The sequence below is a fragment of the Urocitellus parryii genome, chromosome 2 (genome assembly GCF_045843805.1).
Source record: "Urocitellus parryii isolate mUroPar1 chromosome 2, mUroPar1.hap1, whole genome shotgun sequence".
Taxonomy (NCBI): Eukaryota; Metazoa; Chordata; class Mammalia; order Rodentia; family Sciuridae; genus Urocitellus; species Urocitellus parryii.
The window spans coordinates 38365970-38389202 of record NC_135532.1 but is presented as its reverse complement, the minus strand read 5'-3'; the positions used below and the strand labels follow the sequence as shown (position 1 = coordinate 38389202).

Below are 23233 nucleotides of genomic sequence, written 5' to 3'. Positions count from 1 at the left end.
TAAATAAAATACAAAATAGGCCTGGAGATGTGGCTCAGTGGCTGAGTGCCCCTGAGTTCAATCCCAGGTACCAAAAAAGAAAGGAATAATAAAGAGCTATTGCAGTAAGAAGCTCTGTGGTTATGTATATAACAACAAAGTCTCAAAAAGTGTTCAAGATTAAAGGAAGTACATTTTTTATTTTCTAACTAAATCACAATAGCACATTTTCAGCAACAGAAATATTCTGTTCAGAGTGTATGTGTTTGTGTGTGTTGTGTGTGTGTGTGTGTGTGTGTTTACTGTGGATTGAACCCAAAGGTGCTTTACAACTGAACTGCATTGCCCATCCCTTTTTTATTTTATTTTGATACAGAGTCTTGCTGAGTAACCCAAACTGGTCTTGAATTTATGAGCCTCCTACCTCAGCCTCCAATTAGCTGGAATTACAGGCATTCACTACTGGCCCAGCTGTTCAAAGTATTTTTTAAATTTCTGACTGTTAGCACAGAGTGTAAGAAATTAATACTCACTTATTGAGTGCCTGCTATATACCTAACAATCTAACATGTACCTTACGGGATAGAAAAGAAGTATAAAATATGGTTTCTTTTTACTAGAATTTTATAGTTTAATGCCTGAGTCAAGAAAAATAATATTTGAGTTAAACAAGATACTATTTAATGGGGAAGAGAGATGGGGGCAGGAAAGATGGTGGAATGAGATGGACATCATTACCCTGGTACATGTACCCAATACATTTACCTGTATTACTGCATATATGGTGTGACACTACATCATGTACAACCAGAGAAATGAAAAGTTGTGCTGCAATTGTGTACAATGAATAAAAATGCATTCTGCTGTCATATATACATAATCTAAATAAATAAATTTTTTAATATTTATTTTTCAGTTTTTCGGTGGACACAACATTTTTATTTTTATGTGGTGCTGAGGATGGAACCCAGCGCCCCGTGCATGCCAGGCTTGAGCCATATCCCCAGCCCTAAATAATTTTTTTTAAATATAGTATTTAATTGACTGCTAAAATCAAAGACTACCTTGAGATTATAGACTAGAGAGGTGACTGGACTTCTTGAAATTAAACTTTGGCAAGGCCATAATATAATAGAAGTATTGTTTTATTTTTGTTTCATGGATCATTTTGTCATAGAAATGGAATGAGATGACTGTGGTGGGGCATACCCAAAATCCCAGCAGCTCACTAGGATCATAAGTTCAAAGCCAGCCTCAGCAATTTAGCAAGGCCCTGAACAACTTAGCAAGACCCTGTCACAAAATTAAAAATTAAAAGGACTGGAGATGTGGCTCAGGGGTAAAGCCTGATGGGGCTCAATCCCTAGTATAAATGAATAAATAAGAAAAAAGAAATGAAAATTCATTATATAAAATATGAAAGCAAGCTTATTTAAAAAGATTCTTTAATATCTTTATTTATCTTATTTATTTTTATGTGGTACTGAGGATCGAACCCAGTGCCTCATATGTGCGAGGAAAGCACTCTGCCATTGAGCTATAACCCCAGCCCCTGAAAGCAAGCTTTAAAGTCACATTGCAAAGTGCCTTTTCTGAATGTTGAAATTAACCATTGGTCTGCTCGCTTTTGTAGAGAAGCTGTGACGGAACCGGAGCTATGTACTTCATAGGATGTGGCTATAATGCCTTTCCTGTTGGATCTGAGTATGCTGATTTCCCACATATGGATGACAAACAGAAAGACAGAGAAATAAGGAAATTCAGATACATCATACATGCTGAACAAAATGCCTTGACATTTAGGTAGGAAATTTTTTTATTGTGCCTTTAAAATGTAGCAAAGGTCAGTTGAAATAAGTTTTCTTTTAGTTGTGACGTATTTCCATTTTCAAATTCTAGAAAATCTTCTTTCCAGAAATATAGTTTTGGTAAAGATTGGTCCTGCTGGACCTGAGGCCATTTTGCCAGATTCTCCAGGCCTTCCAATTTATTGAGCAAGTCTTGTTTTTCTTCCCTCTCTCTAATAAGAAGTGACTTAAAATTTGTCCTTAATATTTGTCCAAAATACAACCTCCTGTTTTCTCCTTTGTTTTCTAAATTTTGAGTACATAGATTTATGAATGTGTAGACTTTATGATGAACCAAATTGCTTTGAAAAATGTTAGAAATAACAACTATCATCATCTCCTTTTAATGTTCATTTAGGTGATTTCCACAATCACTTGTCAGCTTTTACCATTAAGGGGGTGAGTTTAGGAGATTAAAAACTGAATAAGACATGGCCCCTGTCATTGGGGAGCTTCTAATGCAGTAAGCGTTAAGATCTAAGATGCATACACTTAATGCAATGGATTCTGTGGGAAAGGCAAACAGTGCACAAAGTGCTCTGGGGCTGCTATGAACAAAAACAGGGATGTAAGTGAAAAGCTGTGTGGAAGAAGTCGAGCTTCTCATTAGAGCTGAGCTCTGAATGATTGCCAGGAGATATTCCTTGAAAGGAAGACCTTTCTTGCTTCTAACACAAGGTACGGTCTAGAAGTGGAAAAATGCATTCCACATTTAGGAACATGCATATTCCTGTTAGGCTGGAGTGTGGGTTCATGGTAAATGCAGCTCACAGGATAAGCTGGGCCTGGACAACAGAGGACTTCAAGTTTAGACTCCACTTGGTAGGCAGTCGGGAAATGGAATTGCACCGACAGCCACAGTCCATAGACTGCTTAGGTGGCAGAAGCATCGTTTGAGCAGACTAGATGTGTAGAATTCTGTTGCCCTAGTCCAGATGAACAGAAATGAGTTTCAACTAGGGAGATGAATATGGAAGATGTATAATTGAAAACAGCTGGTTCAGAGCAATGTAAACCATAGAACCTGGAATTACAATCCCTGTGACCTCAGGTGAGAGCAGTCCTTGGTCCTAGACTACCCCCAGCATACAGTTTCACCAAAAATCTCCTCAAGTTTTTTTCCCTGTCCTCTTCATTACAGGTTACTTGCTTCATTTTATATGGAGGTCTGAAGATGAAGATGACATAGCCATTTTTTTCTTTTTTTTTTTTTTTTTTTTTTTGTACCAGGGATTTAGTGCCCAGGGACACTTATTCACTGAGCCACATCCTTAGCTCTTTTTATTTTTTATTTTGAGACATGGTCTCGCTTGGTTACTTAGGGCCTTGCTAAATTGCTGAGGCTGACTTTGAACTCAAAATCCTCCTGCCTCAATCTACAAGCCACTAGGATTACAGGCATGCACCACACTGGGCTCCGAATGTTTTTTAAATAGAATTAACCTTTGATAGAGAAGGGGTAAGAGAACTATAACTCAAAACAGAAATTTAATATTAATTTATTTATTTAATAAGTATTTACTAAGGGTCCTTTAGGTGCCAGTTAGGAATAGGGGGCTAGGTCTTTAAGCTGCCTTGATGATTTAATATTTAATAAATAATAGTTAGTTTTAACCCCAATTTCCATATTTTAAAGAGATCCTTATGTAGAAAACGTGGTTTTCCTTTTTTTTGTTTGTTTTTGTTTTGTAGTTCTGGGGATCAAACCCAGCGCTCCAAGAGTGCTAGGCAACCACTCTACCACTGAGCTACGTCCTCCGCTTTCTTTTTTCTTTTTCTCTCTTTTTTTAATCCTCTCTTTTCTCCATTCTATTCCCTCCCTTCCTCTCCTCCCTCCTTCTTTTTCTGTTTTTTATTTATTTTATTTATTTTATATTGAACACCTTGCCAACAGCTTAAATGAAGTTAAGTTATAGTGATTGTCGGGTTTTTACAGATTTTGAACATTGATTGACTAATTTAACAAGAGTAAGGCTTGATTATTGTTTATAATGTGAATCTATTTTTAAAACAACTCATCATTAAAATTTAAGAATTTCTCTTTAAGAAATAACTTACCCTTTCAGAAATTACCTTTGTAATAATCTGTAAATTTTTTTGTAGGTGTCAAAAAATAAAACCAGAAGAAAGAAGCATGATTTTTGTGACAAAATGCCCATGTGATGAATGTGTACCTTTAATTAAAGGTGCTGGCATAAAACAAATCTATGCAGGGGATGTAGATGTTGGAAAAAAGAAGGCAGACATCTCTTACATGAGGTTTGGGGAACTTGAGGGTGTTAGCAAATTTACCGTAAGTAGATAGATACACTTTTTCTTCAAACTGTATTTCCTGTTATGTTGTTTGATACCCTGTTGTGTACTGTAAATTAGTGATTTCTATCCTTTTAAAGAGTTTCAACAAATTATTATCATTGAGTTTATTTTTAAAATTTTTTTTTAGTTGTAGATTGACACAATACCTTTATTTTTTTATTTATATGCCATGTTGAGAATCAAACCTAGTGCCTCACACATGCTAGGCAAGCGCTCTACCACTGAGGCACAACCTCAGCCCACTTTGAGTTTATTTTTTACATGCAAGCACTTACATACCAAAAAATGTTCACTAAGGATCTCTGCCATAAGAATTTTATAGTTCTGCAAGACACAATGGCGTAGGCCTGTAATCTCAATGACTCAGGAGGCTGAGGCTCGAGGATTGAGAGTTCAAAGCCAGCCTTAGCAACTCAGCAAGACCCTATCTCTAAATAAATAAAAAAACATACATATTTTAAAAGGGCTGGGAATGAGGCTCAGTGGTTAAGCATCCCTGGGTTCAATCCCTGGTGCTAAAAATAAATAATTTTTTAAATGAAAAAAAAGAGAGAGGGAATTTTACATTTCTGTAGAGTTGTAAATTGACCTAGAGTTAGCTTGAGGCAGGGAAACCTCTGGTGCCATCATGTGGCTAATAGAAAAGCTCTGACTCACTTCTTCCCTCACCTGTTTCAGCTTGGAGTGGTAGATAGAGGTGAAAGTAGTTGAAGATTATCCAAAAGACAGGAAGATGCATGCTCTTGTACACACACACACACACACACACACACACACACACACACACACGTTCCTCATCTCACACACACGTTCCTCATGAGAAAAACTGCTAACAAAAAGTTACAAAAGCTCTACAAAGAAAAATTTTCCCCAGAAGTTGATGACCTGCCAAATCATTCTGTTTCTTCAAACAAGGAATAATCACAGAACCACAAAAACCAGGAAATTAGCATTGATATATTACTGCTGTTAATCTATACATTCATCAAGGTTTACTGAGTGTTCTAAGAATGTTCTTTTTTTTTTTTTTTTTGTATTGGGGACTGAACCGAAAGGCACTCTACCACTGAACTAAATCCCAATCCCTTTTTATTTTTTGAGACAAGGTCTTGCTAAATTGCCCAGGCTGACCTTGAACTTGTGATACTTAGCCTTCTGAGTCACTGAGATTACAGGTGGCCAGGGATATAGTGTGATGGTAGGGTGCTTGCCTAGCTGTGTGAGGCCCTGGATTAGATTCCCTGCATTACAAAAACAAAACCAAAAACAAACAAACAAACAAACTTATTCCAGTGTTTTACATAGCAAAAGAATCATGTCCTGAATAATAACATATTGCTTTTTATGACATCTAATGATTTAATCGTGGCATTTAATATAACATTTATATACTAGAATTCATGGATATAAAAAGCATAAAATAGAACTATTTATAATTTTGAACTTTACATTCCTGTTATGTACATCAGTTTCAGTCCAGGGTGCTTGGAACATAAATGTATTCTCTGTGTGTACATATGTATGTATGTGTGTGTATATACATGTATATATATATGTACATACATGCATATACACTTTAAGCATAGGAAAATACTACCTAGTTTCTGTATGTATATGAAGTATCAAATGTTTACCATTTTTTATTTTTGATTTTTAATTATTTTATTTAAAGCCTAACAGTTTTAAAACATAGTGCCGCCTGACGCAGTGGTGCATACCTGCAATCCCAGGAGGCTGGGGCAGGAGGATATGAGTTCAAAGCCAGCCTCAGCAAGGTGCTAAGCAACTGAGTGAGACCCTGTCTCTAGATACAGTACAAAATAGGGCTGGGAATGTGGCCCTGTGGTTAAGTGCCTTTGAGTTCAATCCCTTGTACCCTCCCACAAAAGAAAAAGAAAAAGAAAACAGCAGTGCCATGCCAAAAAAAGAGAGAGATGAGAAGTGCTTGTCTTGTAAATAAAAACCTATGTCCAATCAGTCAAAGAAATCCCCAGTTCTGATTGATTGATTGATTGATTGATTGTCTCTTTATTCCTCCTGGAGAGGTAAAGAAATGGGTTTTTTCAAATTTTCTTCATAAAGATTAAGTGACCTAGCTCTTCAGGACTGTTAGTGTTGGCTTATAGCAAACTCTGGAATATCTTGGTTACTGGTAGATTTTAGTAGATTTTGAATTGTAAAGAGAAAGGAGAGATCAAAAGGGCAATGGAGGAATAACTCAGAAAAGAAAGACAAATGGAAGCCCAGGGGCAGAGCTGAAAAACCCAACAGAACTGGGAACTCCCACCCAAGAGGTCCCTTGCTCAGGTACACATTCCAGAGAATAAAGAAACTCACAGTTTTTCTCTGTTCTCTTCAAGAAGAGTAACTCTCCACTCCCTTATCCTTTCCTCATCTGTGCATAACTGGTTAGCTCTACACCTAATTTTGAAAATACCAGTAATTAACATGAACTAGCATTTGTTCTAAATTTGAATTTCAATAATTTGATTTGCTCAACTGTCAAAAGTATGATGTGTCAATAAATTTGATACTTGTTTTAAGATTAAAGTAAATTAATTTTTATTTGAAACATATTTGCTTTTCTTTTTGAAATGTAACCATATACCTTGAGATAAGTTGTTTTATTCTATGTTGTTGTCAAAAAAGCAGGTTAGAGCTGGGTAAAACTGTTCTCCAGAATAGATTTTATATAGTGTACATTCATGTGCTGTTATTCAAAAAAATTTTTTTCTTGTCTAATAAAGGTGAGTTTTTCTTTATTAAGATGTATTACTTTTTTATTATGAAATATATGCTCATTGTAGAAAGTAGCAAAATAAAAAAGAACATGTATTATTCCTTAACTCATAGATATCACTGTCAACATTACTGTATTTTCTATGTTAAAAATTCCTCAGAAATTATTTTTTGACAATTTATACAATCTTCCAAACCTAGAGACCTAATTTATTTAATCATTCCCCTGTTGTTGGATAGCTAGAGTATTTCTAAGTTTTTACAGTTATAAAGAAACTTTTCATGAATATTCTTAAGTGTAAATTAGAATTATTGGTTTTTACTTTCTCTGCCCAAATAAATAAATAGGTTTTTAACATGTTTCAAAACATAACTCTTTTTTTCCCCCTTACATAACTTCCCACCCCTTGTAAATTCTCTCTTTCTTGGCACTAATTCTAGGCATCTCATCTCTATAAGTGACCAAAAGTCTAAGGACTTTTAATGCATGGTAAAATGTTTGTCTTGTATCTCATCCCCCTTCAAGGCTCAAGATGTTAACTAGTTAATCTGATGAACTAATTGATGCTTATGGAAGAGGCTCCCAGGTAATTCAAACTTTCCAGAGACAATGGCCCAGCAGGGCCTTTTTGGTTAAGTCATTAGTGAATAGATGGAGATTCCAATTAGGCAAGAAAGGAAGGAAGAGCTGTACTAGAGATAATGATTACATTCCATTTTCTTTTCTACTATTTCAGTCTTCTCTGAAATATCTAAGAATCTTCAGTCTTCCCTATTTCTTTCTGAGTGGTTGAGGATAGAATACTACAACCAGAGGAGATGAATGATATCTGATATTATATATGATAGAAAACAAATAATAGTTTATATGATCTAACTATATTAAAAGGCAAGGTAAAATTGGCCATATTGTTAGCCTTTAATACCTAGGTCTTCTCTACCTATTATAAGACTTAGTAGGTCCTAGAGAAATTATACAATGTAGAAATTCCATGGTTCTGGGCATTGGGCAGGCCTAGGTCTAATCCCATCACTACCTTTAGTTATTTTGTAACCTGAGACAAATCACAGCAATTCTCTAATCTCCCCCTGTCTTACTTATGAAATTACTATAAAGTATCTTCTCTAAGAGTATTGATTCTGACCCCAGAAGTCATCCCATTTAGGATCACTCAGGTGGTATTATTAGGACTTTGTTGATATGGACATGCTAACTCCTTTTTCTTGTATTTTTATCAAATTGTTTTGATATTTAAAAGCAGAGTGCTGAAATGCTCTTTATTAAGTCATTTTTAAACATACAAATAAAGTGTTTGTACCCTCTTACAGTGGCAGCTGAATCCATCTGGAGCTTATGATCTTGAACAAAACGAGCCTGAAAGGAGAGAAAGTAAGTATCTCAAGTCCTCTGTGGAGGCTAACTACTGGAGGCCAGCTGCTGAGGAAAATGGGCACTTGGTGAATGTCAAAGGTCAAGTGACGGAGTTGTTTTGTTAATAGATGAATCATATTCTTTATACAGATTAGATGTTTGTCTTTCAATTTATTTAAAAATATTTGCATATCTACTATATGCAAGATGCTGGGGAAAGTACCTATTAATAATTATTCCTATAGATTCTGCAGTTTAATACAAATAATCATGACAAATTGAATTTATAAATTTATATGAAACAGTAAAGAACAATTCTTGTTTATACCAAAACAAAGGCTTCTTGGGTGTGAGAAATGAAAAATATATATAATTAGTGCAAATGGATCTAGGAAGAAGTGATGAGGACAGCGGTACTTGTATCCTTCTAGAGTAAAGCCACAGGTGCTCAGGTTGGTCAGAGAATGGACATGTTCTGTTATTTTAATAATCTGATTAAGAATCATCAGAGATACCATAAGTAAATTACTAGTCTTAAAAGTTTTATTATTTGCACACTAACACAATTATTTTGATAATAGTAATATAATCTTTAGGAGATCCAATTTAAAAATAGTAGCTGGGTTATAATTGTAGAGTCTAGATAAATGGAAGTGTACTATAAATTTTCTTGATAACAATGGATTGATTACCCTGAAACATTAAAAAATATGAAAGTCTCTACGAAAATATGAATGTTTTGATTTTCTGTGATCTGAATTAGCTTTATTTTATTCAGACAGTAAATTTATTATTGGCAGTCTGAAAAAAATACATATTCACTGTTTTTTCTTTTTAAAAAAATTATCAAGAAAAAAAGTAGTGGGAAAAATAAAGGAAAATATAACTGATTAAAGATAGTATTTTTAATGACACTGTTTGAAGCTCAATTAAAAATTTCCTAAGGTAGGAAAAGGAAACAGAAAGATGAACTATATTGTCTGTGTTAAAAGCATCTTTTCATCAGAAGATGCCATCCACGGCATGAAATAGAAAGTATTTACTACTTAGAGTCAACGATAGGTCTTTATCCAGGATAAAAGTCCTGAGATTGGAAGGAGGGGACAGAAGAAGGTATCTGGTTCACTGGCAATGTTTTATTTATCGACCTAGATAATGGCTAAATGTATGTTTACTTTTTGACAGTTCATTAAACTGTATGTTTATGTTTTCATGCATTTTTAACAAGTGTTTTATGTTAGTAAATAATATCCTTATCGCCTTTTCAATTATATGACAGCTTTATTAAGATATTCATATATCAAAAATTCACCCCTTTTAGAGTCTAGAATTCTGTCAATTTTACTATGTTCAGAATTGTGCAGCCATCACCACAACCCAATTTCACAACATTTTCATTGACTTAAAAAGAAACCTTGTACTCATTTCAGTCGCTCTCCCCCAGCCCTAGGCAACCACTGGTCTACTGTTAAGTTTTTATGGATTCATCTAGTCTGGCCATTTCATATAAATGGAATCATACAGCATGTGGCTCCTTTCCAGTTTTTCATTCTGTGGAGAAGCAGACATAAGAATCAAACAGATGAAAGTTGAAATCCCAGCTTTATTGCTGGGCTGAAGCTTGACCTTTGGCCAAATCAATGTATCGCACTCTGGGAGGCAGTGGGGGTTGCTGCCTCACGTCCTCTCAAGGCCAGCACCAGGAATGGAAGCCGAAGGCAAGTAGCAGTGCGATGGACTGCTGGCTCTCAGGTGTCCTCCCCACTAGAGAGCTGGAACCCAAATAACACAACTCAGGCTTTCTTTGCAAAGAATTGTTGGGCTTTCAAGGAAATGAAGGAACTATCCAGGAACGCATCCTTCCTTCCAAAAATAAATAAATAATAAAGAGAGATAAGAGGAATATTTGTCCGAACATAAAAAGCAACAGTAAGCAAACACATAAGCCAATGTCCATAGCAGCTGGGATCTTGAGAGGAAGTGGGGGGTCTGCTGCAAGATTACAAACTGAACCTCAGGCTGGGAGTCCTTAAAGGAAGGTAAAAGACCCCTTCTCAGCAGTACCTCCTGAGAATGGCAGAAGCAAATGCAGATTCTGTTAGAAGGAAAACCTTCCCAGCTGAGGCCCACAGGGTATAATGAGTCCATTAGTTCATTACTGAAAAGTCAGCAAATAGAAGATATATCCCCATGATCGAGACTGAACAGAAATGGCAAACAGCATAGTGAGACTCCTGAGGACTTCCTGTTCTGGTGTTATCAACTAGACAGTATAAAATGTTTAAGAAGTAAAATATACTTTAAAAAAAAAATCTAAAATAAACAAGCCATTAAAAAAATCAAATCTGAGCTGGGCGTAGTAGCGCTTGCCTGTAATTCCAGAGACTCCTGAGCCAGGAGGATCACAAGTTCGAAGTCAGCCTCAGCAACTTATTGAGGCCCTAAAAAATTTAGTAAGACCCTGTCTCAACATAAAACTCTTTTAAAGGACTGGGGATGTGACTGAGTGGTTAAGTGCTCCTGTGTTAAATCCCTAACATTTAAAAAAAAAAATGTTTAGTACAGAGTTGGTAATTTTGAAAAGAATCTGATAGAATTTGGAGAAAAAAAAATCCAGAGAGCCATATTATATAGGTACTTTAAAAAAAATTTTTTTGTAGTTGTAAACAGAACACCTTTATTTGTTTATTTTTATGTGGTGCTGAGGATCGAACCCAGTGCTTCACGCATGCCAGGCAAGTGCTCTGCCACTGAGCTACAGCCCCAACCCCCTAGATAAGTACTTTTATTAATGCTGCTACATAGATGAGGAACCAAGACTTACAGAGGTCAAGGCTCTAAACCACCAGAAATGAAATTTGAGACCAGGTCTTGAGTTCTAGAAAGTGCATCTTGTACATTGCTTTTTGTTAATAACTACCTGGTCCAGCCCCTTTGTTAGAAGTGGTTAGAGGATCAGAGAGGGCAGAATGGCTTGCCCAAGGTCAGTTCCTGACAGGTCCAGTTTTCCAAGATTTTCAGTGTTCTTTCTAACAGGTTGCCCAAGTGTAATCTAGAATTTAAAGAAAAGGCAGTTCAAGATTGGACACTTGCTATAAGTTGAGAGGCTTGTTTTTTCTTCCATTAATTGCTTTGAGTCCCATTTTACAGGCATTATCATCTTTGGGACCAATATAGTACTTCCATGGGTATATCTTGGCATAAAGTGTCAGGGGAAAGAGAGAGAAACGCTGAAATTGAAGGTAAAGTGCACTTGCTAAGTTCCAGGTGATGATTTTACATGGAGAGCATTTTATGAAACGTGTCTACCAGAGTCATCTCATGGAATCCTCTCATGCTTTGGGGAAGCATCCTCATTTCCTAGGCATGCTGATAATACCTTCTTGTGGATTATTGCAATTTATCTCTGCAGTAACCCTCTATGATAGATGTTATTATCTTCGTTAGGCAAATAAAGAAGCTGAAGCTCCTTGAAGTGAAGTAACTAGACCAAAGATCTACACCCCATGAGTGGTAAAGCCAGAATTCAAAGCTCAGTAGTCTATTTCTAGAATCCATGCTCTTCTGCTTTGTCATATCACCACTTTAAACCAGGAAGAAGAATCAGAAATGTCTACCTTGGTGAGGAGAAGTGTCCAGGAAGTGGTGAAGTGTGTCTTGATGTGTTGCGATCATGGGAGTCAACCAAACCACAGAATGTAGAACCAGTGGTGGAAAGCACAGCGACACATATCGTGGCTTGACAAAGAGAAAAACTCTCAGTGATAGTCTGAATTGTCCAGAATTGTCCTCCCTCATGAGGCAGTAAGCTCCCTGTCACCATGGAGGTGGGAGCACAAGATGTCACAGGAGGAATATTGATGGGTACCCTCCCTCCATGTAATGCTTTGATTGAGGTGGCATTTAGGAGGCAAGCATCTCTCTCTCCCAAGGGATGTTTGTAAAGAGACTAGAGATATTTCACTTGCACAGAAAGGAGTTTGGGGGAGAAAGAATCCATGTTACCATGGTCCAAGGAACTACATCAGGACCTTCTCTGGTTCTCTTAACTGGAAAAGATCTCTCTCCTGCACATTCCTATATCATGTTATACTCAGACTTCTCTTATAACACTGAAAAAAAAAGTACAGTTGTTAAAAAGTCAGTGGATGAGTTAAGCCACTATTTACTAAAGGGCACACTGTTGGTATTTTGATTGATAAAGCTTTCTAGTTCGGGGCATTGCCCCATGGATTATGGGACATTTAGCATCCCTAACAGAGCGGGCCATGCAAATCACAGGCGCGATGATAAACTATTTAATATGTAGTGCTGGAAAATGGTTAATGCATGTAGAAAAACTGATAATGAATTTTTACCTCACATAATACTCAAAACTCCATATGAATTAAAGAGACAAATTTCAAGTTTTAGAAGAAAATACAGAATTTTTTATGACCTGAAATAGGAAGAACAACTTATGCAGAATACAAATAATGCTGACTATAAAAGAAAAACTTGACAAATTATAGAATACATTCCAGATAAGGGCTTATCTTCTCTAAAAGACATTATAAAGAAAGTGAAAGGGAGCTGGGGTTGTGGCTCAGCGGTACAGTACTTTTGAGGTCCTGGTTTCGATCCTCAGCACCACATAAGATTAAATAAATAAAAAAGAAAGAAATTGAAAGGACCAGTCATCCCCTGGAAGAACAGATTTTCCACTAACATAAAAAAAAAAATTCTACTAACTGATAAGGATAAAAATTAATAGAAAAATGTTACTTTTTGGTATTTACATCAGCAGAAATGTAAATGTCTGATAAACATATGAAAGATGATCATACTCAGTAGTGGTCAGAGAAAGGCCAATTAAGATCACATTGAAGCAATGTTTTTATACCTATTGGATTTATACAATTCAAATTTGCCAATACAACTGCTAGTGAGGATGTGGATTATTAGAAATTTTTATATGTTGCTAGGGAGATTGAAAGTTTTACAGCCACCTTGGAAAATAATTAGACATTATCTTTGTAAAGCTGAACATGCATGTATGTACTCCATGACCCAGTAATTTCAACTTCTAAGAAATCTTGCATCTTGTATAAAAGACCAAAATATAACAAATTCATTGCAGTGTTATTCTTAAAAACAAAAACTGAAAATGACACAGATATTTAGCTTGTGAGATTACATTTAAAATATAGTAAATTCTCACAATGAACTACAACATAACAGTGAAAATAAGTGAACTATTGCTACATTCTTTGACACAGGTGAATCTCAAAAAGATAAATGTTGAACAAAAAAATACAGAAGACTATCTTTTGAATTTCTGTATAAAGTTTAAAAAGAAACCAAATAGCATATTGTTTAATGTATGTAGTAAAATCGTTAAGAAACAATAGAAAGATAAACAAAAAATTCAAGATAGTGGTTACATCTGAATGGGGAGAAGGGATGAGAAGAGAGAAGAAGGCAACTGATAATGTTGTAGCTATTATTTGGGACAGTAGCTTTTAATTTTTTCTCTTCTATGCAAACAGTTACTGCAAATTTAAGCAAGATAATTATTTGGAGCAGTAGGTTCTTAAGTGTTTAGTTTATTATTGGGCTTTAGACCTCCCTTCTGTATTACATATATTCTCTTTTTTATGTTTCAAATATTACATAAAAAGACAATTGAGAGAGGGGGGCTTCCAGATCCACTCTGGAAGGCAAGCCAGAACCTGGTCCAGGTGTCCTTGGGACTGGGAAACAGCAGAGCGGAACACACCGGCTTGGAGGGCAGGCAGATACCTCAAGAGCACAGAAGCAAAGGGCAGGAGGAGACTTGCAGGTGACGGGTGTATTCATTGACTTGACTGTGGTGGCGGTTTCATAGATGTGTACCATGTCAAACTCAACAAACTGAACACTGTAAATATGCTCAGTTTATTGTATACTTTAAACACATAAGAGGTTGTTTCGTACCAACAAAGCTAGTAAAAAGAAAATCCAGGAAGGTGTTAAGGCAGGCTTTTCTCCCAGCCTGCCCTGTTGGATAAGGCCACTTTCCGTACTTACAGGAATAGGAGTGGGAGAGTCCCCTGTACTCCCTGTCCCACAGGTGCTGCCATCCTCTCTCTGGAGGATAAGTAAGTGCATTAATTTTTGAGGTCCTGATTTCGATCCTCAGATTAAATAAATAAAAATAAGATTAAATAAATAAAAAAGAAAGAAAGTGAAAGGACCAGTCATCCCCTGGAAGAACAGATTTTCTACTAACGTTAAAAAAAAAAATTCTTTGATACCAGTGTAATCACCAACAGGGATTGATTTCTGTTTCTTCCAGCCTAATAATAGTGCCTTTCCCCCAAAAAAAGTAGTATTTAGTATTTGCCATATACTGTGGAGTGAATCCAGTTTTTTAAAAAAATCACCAGACATTGTATTACCTTTGAGTTATCTAGATTCAGTATTGATTGGAGAAACAAACATTTAAGTGGAACATTGAAGCAGTTGAGAATTTGAAGGTAAAGTAAAATGAATGGTCCTTTACCTGAAGCATTGTTTTGCTCTTCCAACCTGTGTGCCTGCAGCAAGTCCCCATGAGTTCAAAGTGATGTTTTCTGACATGAAGTTGTTCTTGCATGATAGACGGTGTGTTGAGAGCCCTGCCTGGGAGTGAGGAGCAGCACCGCAAGAAGCTATGTCTGGGAAAGCCCTCGGAGGGCCTCTCCACGCTGCAGTGACGGCCTCAGGAGTTGGTTGTTGCACCTCTAAAGTTCAGCCTTGTTAACTCAGAAAATGAGGATGGATTTCGTGAACCATTGAAAAGTTTGTTAGGATGTGAATTATGTTGATGAGGACATTTTTATTTTAGACTTATTTGTGTATTTTTCAGAATATGGCAATGTGTTTAATGCTTTAATGAGATCAGTGTCATCACCAACAGGGATGGATTTCTGTTTATCTCAGTTTCTATTTATACAGCCAGTTTGAAAGGGGCTGGCTCACTGGAGTCATATCTCAACAGGGAATTGCATATCTTTTGAGAAGTATTAATTCCTTTGGATTACAAGGGTGACAATTAGTAAATTGTCCAGGGAAATAAGTGACAATCTGTTCATATTTTAAGAATCCATGTATAGATAACCAGAAGGGTCATGTTTATACCTAAAATCATTCTAGCATTCAAAAATTACTTAATTGGGACTGTCTTAAAGTCTCCATTTTGAAACTATATTTTTAAAATTAGTAATCTCTTGGGCTGGAGGTCTAGCTCAGTGGTAAAGTACTAGCCAGCATGTATGAAGCCCTGTGTTTCATTCCCAGCACTGCAAAAGTAAGTAAGTAAATAAATAAATGTTAATTTCTCCTAAATTTTTATTTCACAGTGATTGTTGGACTAGAGGCCAGTTACACTACAATTTTGGGTAGCAATAGAAAGAGAATGTTATTCTGAGGCAGTGTTGCTGTTTGATGTCACTAAATCTTGAGATTACTGGCAGTAAGTCTCAAATTTGGTCATTATGTAAATAGAAAAATATGTGAATGTGGGATATTGAAACCAGCATTTTTAGAATTCCATTAATAAATGCTTTCCCCAATATAATTTTCCCCTCCGTATGACCAATACAGTGTCTAACTGCAAAAGGGAGGCCTGCTAGGAATATTTGCAAACCTCAAGAACACTCAAAGCCTTAAAAGTAAACACATCCCTTCTGAATTTTTCTCTGATTTCTTTTTTCGCAGTGCTGAGGATTTACTCCAGGGCCTTGAACATGCTCGGCATGTGCTCTACCATTGAGTCAGGTCCCTGGCCCACCCCCGCCCCCTTTTTTTTTAGTTCTCGGTGGACACAACAGCTTTATTTTATTTGTATGTGGTGCTGAGGATCAAACCCAGCGCCCCGCGCATGCCAGGCGAGCGCGCTACCGCTTGAGCCACACCCCCAGTCCCTCCCCTGCCCCTTTTTAAATTTTATTTTGAGACAGTATCTGGCTAAGTTGCCCAGGCTGGCCTTAAACTTGCAATCCTCCTGCCTCAGCCTCCCAAGTAGCAGGGATTATAGGTGTCAATGTACCTGGCTGATTTCTTCAATTTTTATTTGCTAAGAAACTCAGAAAATTAGTCTGAAGAATCATCATGTTTTAGACTTTCCTGGTGTTCGGAGGAAGGCCAACAGCCCTGGGGAGTGATGCTTCTTGAGAAGGCTGGAGGACTGGGAAGAGGTGGTGAGATTTGCCCTTTTTTGTCCCCGTCCTTTCCACAGCAACACGTGGGGCCTCCTACCACTTTTTCAGTTAGGCACAGGACAATCCAAGTGTCAACCAGATGCCTGGCTTGCACAGCAGCCTGCTTAGGTCCACTGAGAATTCAAAGTCATCATACCACACAGTTGAGAACTGCCAAAAACATTTTCCATAGACATAGATCATGGAAGATGGAGTGTGTGTGTATGTGTGTGTGTGTGAGGGGGTACCTTTAAGGACAACTAATGCTAATTTGAAAAACACTAGTTAAGCTATTCTTTAATACTTATCAACATAAAAACTCCATTTAATCCCTAGCACCACAAGAAAAAAAAATTCTAAGATTGCTCATCTCCCAAATTGCTTTATTATTGTAATACAAGCATAAGTTCTTTGATTTATTGTTTTATACTACTAGTTCATCTGTGCTAAGTAGTTTATACACCAATCAACAAATATTTTGTGAGACTCAAAAGTCAAATATATACTGCCAGAATTATGGATTTTTGTATTGGGGTGGGATATCAGAAAGGAAAGTATATAATCAGGAAACTATGGAAATAAAACATTGATATTTCATGGAAAGAGCCTCATAGAGGTCACAGTGCTGAGCTGTTTCATTATCCAAACACCAGGGTTGAGGTGAACTGAGAGAAAGCAGAGGAGGTGGAGATCACTCTGTGAGGGGTAAGGGAAAATGATTGGGTTGCCCCCAAGCATTGCAGAGCTGGACCCAGAACCCACCTGGGTTTGCAGAAACTATATGTGGCAGTGTTGACTCAGCTCTGCAAAATCCCAGGCAAGAGATTTCATCCCTCAGCAAGTTGAAGAAGATAATGGTAAATTCATTCTTAGTAAAGAATAGCCCTACTGGAGGTGGCTAAGCACTCACCTGGTTTACTTCATGTCTGTAATGGGAGTAGATACAGGTTTATGTGTTTTTATTGTATCACTGGTAAAACTTTTTAATCTGGCTTTTCTATTTTTTCTACCTCAACTTAGTTTGAAAATATGCCATTTACTCATAAGGCTTCCTCTTTTTATTCATGAATGGGTCCGTCCTAGGATTGATCATAACAACCTATTTTTGACACACTTTTGAGTATTCCTTAAGAGTCCTGGTATTGCCTGTAATGGTCACATGGCAATGAGCTGAGCACATTGCTAGTATGTTTTAGAACTAAAGTAAACATCAATGCAGTATTTTTATTTCATGTGTAACATCCCTGAAGTCTTGTTGCTCTTTTGCTATCATTATTATAAAATATTTCAGATACATAAAAATACAAATAGTTATAACAAATACTTTACTCATGTACTTAATATGCAGAATTAGTATATGTTACCACTTGGGAGTTTAGTCCTGTTTTGAGATCTGAGGTAGAACCTTTCTTTGCGTCTTTTCTACATTTGCTTGAGAGCACATTGTGGTTTTCTAAAAGATCATCCATGCTCACTGCAGGGCAGCAGGGTTTTAAAATCCACCCTAGAGCCTCCAAGGACTGTTACCTAGACAGCTGAGATTAAGCCTCCTTTTTTAAAAATTATTTTTAAGTTGTCAATGGACCTTTATTTTGTTTTATTTATATGTGGTGCTGAGAATTGAATCCAGTGCCTCACACATACTAGGCAAGCACTGTACCATTGAGCTTAGGAGCCCCTAAGCCTCCTTTTAAAACATTCTTTATAGTCTTTCTGCATCTGATTTCTTAATTCTCTAATAATTCTATGATAGTTTTCCTAAGAGGAAACCAGCTGCCCGTGTGTGAGGTAGGGGAGGTCTACTGGGCCAAGGTTTTCTGACTCCTCTGGTGGAGCAGACCCCCTACCAGGTACGCCTGGCCTGCAGCAGAACCTGGTGGCAGAAGTGTCCTCACCCTCACTTGGGATCGGGAGATCTGCCTTACCACCTGGGAAGGAGATTCTGAGTTACAGCCCCTGAAACGCAGGCTTCCTGTCTCTGGCTAACATTTAGATGTTTGGAATCATTTATTTATTCAACTCCTGGGCACCCTACGCTAGGCTCTCAGCTTGAAATGAAAAGTATAATTTGATTTGGATACTTTTTGAAACAGAAGAAATATAAATCTTAATTCACAAAATGGAATTTTGAAAAGTTTGATTCATCCATTAATAGACTACTCTGAAAAAAAAAATTTTGCTGAAGTTTACACAAAGCAATGAGGTATTCAGAAATTTTTCTCAATTTTGAAACCTTTTATTGATATCCTGGAACCGTTGTGTTGGCTTTGCTACAGTTTTGTTTTTATAACACAAGGAAATCAAGTTGGACCAGGGTTTCTCAGACTTGGCACAATTGACACTTGGGATTCTGATATTCTGTGAAGCTGCTCTGTGCATTGTAGAATGTTAGCCACATCCCTGGCCCCAAGTGAAAACCACTGACATAAAAAAGTTTGTATATAACTGCAAAAACCTATGTTAGGCCTAAGAACATCTCATTTAGTATAACAATTGCACTGGGGACTTTTTATGATCAGGGATCAAAATCTGAGGATGACCAATTCCTCAGAATCATCTTTTAAAAGTCTTTTTAAAAATTATGTTTATGCTGGGTACAGTGGTACATGTCTGTAATCCTAGCAGCTTGGGTGTTGAGGCAGGAGAACTGTAACTTAGCAAGGCTGTAGGCAAACTAGTGAGACCCTGTCTTAAAGTAAAAAATAAAAAGGGCTGGGGATGTGGCTCAGTGGTTAAGCACTTTTGTGTTCAATCCCCAGTACAAAAATACACACCCACACCCACATATATATATATATGTGTGTGTGTGTGTGTGTGTGTGTGTATATATATATATATATCTGTAGGTAAAAAATAAGTTTGCATTTTTCTCCAATTTTTGCTTTTGTTCCTCCTTCAGTACCAAGGATTGAATGCAAGGCCTCGCACCTACTAGTCAAGTACTCCACCACTTAACCACATCCCGACTCCAATTTTTTAAAATTTTTTTATAGTTGTAGATGGACACAATGCCTTTATTTTGTTTATTTTTATGTGGTGCTGAGGATTGAATCCAGCACCTCACACATGCTAGCAAGCACTCTGCCACTGAGCTATAGCCACAGCCCCAATGTTTTTTTTTTTGTTTGTTTTGTGTTTTTTTTGTGTGTGTGTGGGAGGTGTCGGGGTTTTTAGCCCCTCCTGACTTGCTGGAGAGATTGGGGAGAGCATGCCCCGGCCAGGATGAGCCAAGAAAGGAGAGGGCCGACTGACAGCCCCCACCCAGCCCTCCCTCCTGGAGGACAATCAGACGTGTCAGGGAGACCAGTCAAGGCTGGAGCTCGTTTATTGAGGAAGCACACACAGCTAATATAAGGCACAGAAGCCAATCAGGTTAAAGGTCAGCAGGGTGAGGAGAGTTCATGCGTACACTCATCCTACAGGCAGGAAGGGGAGACACAGCTGTCCACCTGTCCACAAGGGCAGAAGGGTTCTGAGCCTATCCTAGAGGTGGTCCGATTTTTCTTCACAACCCAGGCAACGCTTTCTGGCTGATCGCCAGGTGCAGTCTTAACCATGTGCGGCCCAAGACCAGGAAGTGAGCATCAGTCTGCAAGTTAGGTTTCCTTTTCTCCATCATAGGTTTCTATTTCTCTGATGTGATGTGCCCTACACGAGGTACCAGGGATTGAACTCAGGGGCACTCAACAACTGAGCCACCTCCCCACCCCTATTTTTTTAACTTTTTAATATATTTATTTTATTTATTTTTATGTGGTGCTGAGAATTGAACCCTCGCATATGTGCAACTCCAGCCCCCACACTCCTATTTTTTGTATTTTATTTAGACACAGTGACTCACTGAGTTGCTTAGCACCTTGCTTTTGCTGAGGCTGGCTTTGAACTCACCATCCTTTTGCCTCTGCCTCCAGAGCAGCTGGGATTACAGGCTTGTGCTACCAAGCCCAGCCCCAGACCCCAATTTTAAATTAGGTGGGGACTAGTAATAACCTTAGTTTCTGTCTTGTTTTGCTTGTTTTCCAAGTTACTGATGTATATGAATAAGCCAGACAATTTTGCAAACACTCCTAAACTGCAATAATTTTTCCAACCAATGGAAGACCAAAGGAGTTGCTATACTTACTCACTACATCAATCAATCAGAAATTCAATTAAATTGAATTGGGTAGGGTTCTGGTCATAATGGGGATATCATATAAAAAATCAAGCTTGAGGGGCTGGGGATGTGGCTCAAGCCTGGCATGCGTGCGGCCCGGGTTCGATCCTCAGCACCACATACAAACAAAGATGTTGTGTCCACCGAGAACTAAAAAATAAATATTAAAATTCTTTCTCCCTTCCCTTCCCTCCCTCCCTCCCCCTCTCTCTCTCTCTCTCTCTCTCTCTCTCTCTCTCTCTCTCTCTCTCTTTAAAAAAAAAGATCAAGCTTGACTTACTTCTCTCTGGAAAAAATAATTAAATTTATTATAGTTGATTCCCAGTATAGAAACCTGAAATATCTGCCACATGGTCTTAGTTGGCATAGGCAGCATGGATAGAATATATTGTTCAGAATAATTTTATCTTATTGGTTGGCCAGGTAGCCTTTAATTGCTTATATTAGCAATGACATGTATCTTAAAGTCATGGATGTTTTTAATGCAATTACTGTTCACCATTAAAAATTCAATGAGGGCTGAGGTTATGGCTCAGTGGTAGAGCGCTCACCTGGCACATGCAAGGCACTGGGTTCAATCCTCAGCACCACATATAAATAAATAAAGATATTTTAAAAATCAATGAATCTATTTAATATCATGCAGAAATTTTCTGTCATGTAAGTCAATTTATTGAATATTCTGCACCTAAGTAAAACAAACCTACTAATATGCACCAGTTAAAAATGAGTCCTATTGGCTTGGGTTGTGGCTCAGTGGTAGAGTGCATGCCTAGCATGTGTGAAGCTCTGCATATAAATAAATGAATAAAATAAAAGTCCATCAACATCTAAAAAGTAAAATTTTAAAAATGAGGCCTATTAAAAATGGATCAATCTGGGCTGGGGCTGTAGTTCATGTAGAGTGTCTTTATAGCATGCGCCCATCCCTAGTTTTAGTCCTCAGCAACACACATAATGAAGAAGGAAAAAAAGAAAAAGAACATCGTATTTCTATATAATAATTTAATTCAGAAACTTTGAAATGATAATCTCCCTGTCCTATAGGTCACCCCTCCTCAAAGACATGAGGCTTGCTTATTTATTTACTTATTTATTTACTTTAGATGAGGCCTCAGTGTGCTGCCCAGGCCAGCCTAGAACTCCTGGTCTTACACTATACTCCTGCCTCAGCCTCTCACGTAGGTGGAACTACAGACTTGAGTCACTTGTCTTGAACCAAACTGATATTTTTGGTATTCATTTCCAAATATCCAAATCGAGTGCCTGTGTTGTCCCTTAATAGTTTTATTCTTTGGCTTTAGGCATTATCTTATCCACCATGGAAAAGTTTAGTTTCACCTCACCCGCTCTCCATATACTTCCCTCTTTCCATCCTCCCAATACTGTTAGAATTTTATTGTGGTTGTCCCCAAATTCACTGTTGTGACTATGTAAATACTAGTCAGAGCTTTGTCATGTTGTATTCTATGATTACTTTTTCTTTCCATGTAGAACTCCCTTTCCTGAATTAAAAATTTGGATTTTGGTGGTGGGAGTTGCTTGGTCTTCTATTTAATTACGAATCTGTAGCCAAACTCTTCTCTCAGTTGTACAGTTTCCTAGTATGTTCCAACCCATTAGGTATCCTCAAAAAATCCTTCTAGAAGAAATCCCTCACAGGGCCTTCTGACTACCTCCAGTCTGAACCTATGGCTCCATCGACCTTCTGTTCCCATGTTTTATGGGGCCCTCTCCACAACCACCCTGGAGACAGCCTTCATCTTTTTCTTTCATCTGATTCCCTCTCTCAGTTTGGCGAAGCACGTCTTTCAGAAGATTCCTGAGAACGGTACGTGGTGATGGGTTGTCCCTAAGACCACCCACCACTTTTCGTGGAACTTTTCACCTTTCTTATTCTTACAGATAACAGTCCAGGGACCTTCATGTTGAAGCTTTGATGATGCTTCCTAAGAAGTTGCAGTTCTAATCCATAAACCCAAATTTTAAGTGGCAAATCTGAGAGGTTTTAGGCAAGTGTGTTTTACTACAAAAGTGTGTGTGTTCCTGAAAGTTTAGAGCTTTATCTTCACATGCAAGGAGAAGCCACTGTGATAGCCAATCAAATAATACTCAACCCATCTCCCCGTTGTAGGGTGGAAGGCTCACGAGTTCAGATAATTTCCAGCCAGGGAGGCTCTCCCTTTCTTGGCTAACGTTGCTTCCAAAGTGACAAACCTCATTTCTTCCTGCCCACCTGTTTCCCTGCCCACCTGTTTCCTGGGGATTACCCAGAATCGGACACCATTAGGAACTCTCCCAAAAATTCTGAGAATCTTTTTAAGGAGCCATTGCTGGTGGTTTGGTAATTGGTAGACACCTGCAGGCAGACTGAATGGCCCGCCAGCCCTTCTCTGGCCACTTCCTCCTCCTCCTGCCTGCAGATGATGCTGGTTCTGGATAAACTGAAGGGAACAGGGTGACGAGGGTGCAGGGCCAAGGTGTCCTTTGCAAAATGTGTCAGAAACTAACAGCAGCTGAACTACACTACTCAAGCCCTCAAATCAAGAAAATGTGAATGCTGCTGGCAAAATAGGAAGGCAGAAGTGCAACTGCCTGGCCAGGTTTCTCCAGAGAGAAAACA

General features: G+C 37.8%; 1 protein-coding gene across 3 annotated transcripts in view; it reads left to right on the top strand.

Annotated features, from left to right (window-relative positions):
• Cdadc1 (cytidine and dCMP deaminase domain containing 1) overlaps window positions 1-22140 on the top strand; it is a 55949-nt gene extending 33809 nt beyond the window's left edge. For 2 of the 3 annotated variants that reach the window (XM_026393641.2, XM_026393642.2), the window contains exons 7-10: window positions 1613-1782; window positions 3930-4119; window positions 8211-8271; window positions 14875-22140. In XM_026393641.2, coding sequence (XP_026249426.2) covers window positions 1613-1782; window positions 3930-4119; window positions 8211-8271; window positions 14875-14969 — 516 coding nt within the window. In that variant the 3' untranslated portion in view covers window positions 14970-22140. Of the gene's footprint in view, window positions 1-1612; window positions 1783-3929; window positions 4120-7407; window positions 7469-8210; window positions 8272-14874 lie in introns of those variants that run through there. The other variant, XM_026393643.2, reaches the window with a different exon arrangement.
• Window positions 22141-23233: the final 1093 nt, after the last annotated feature.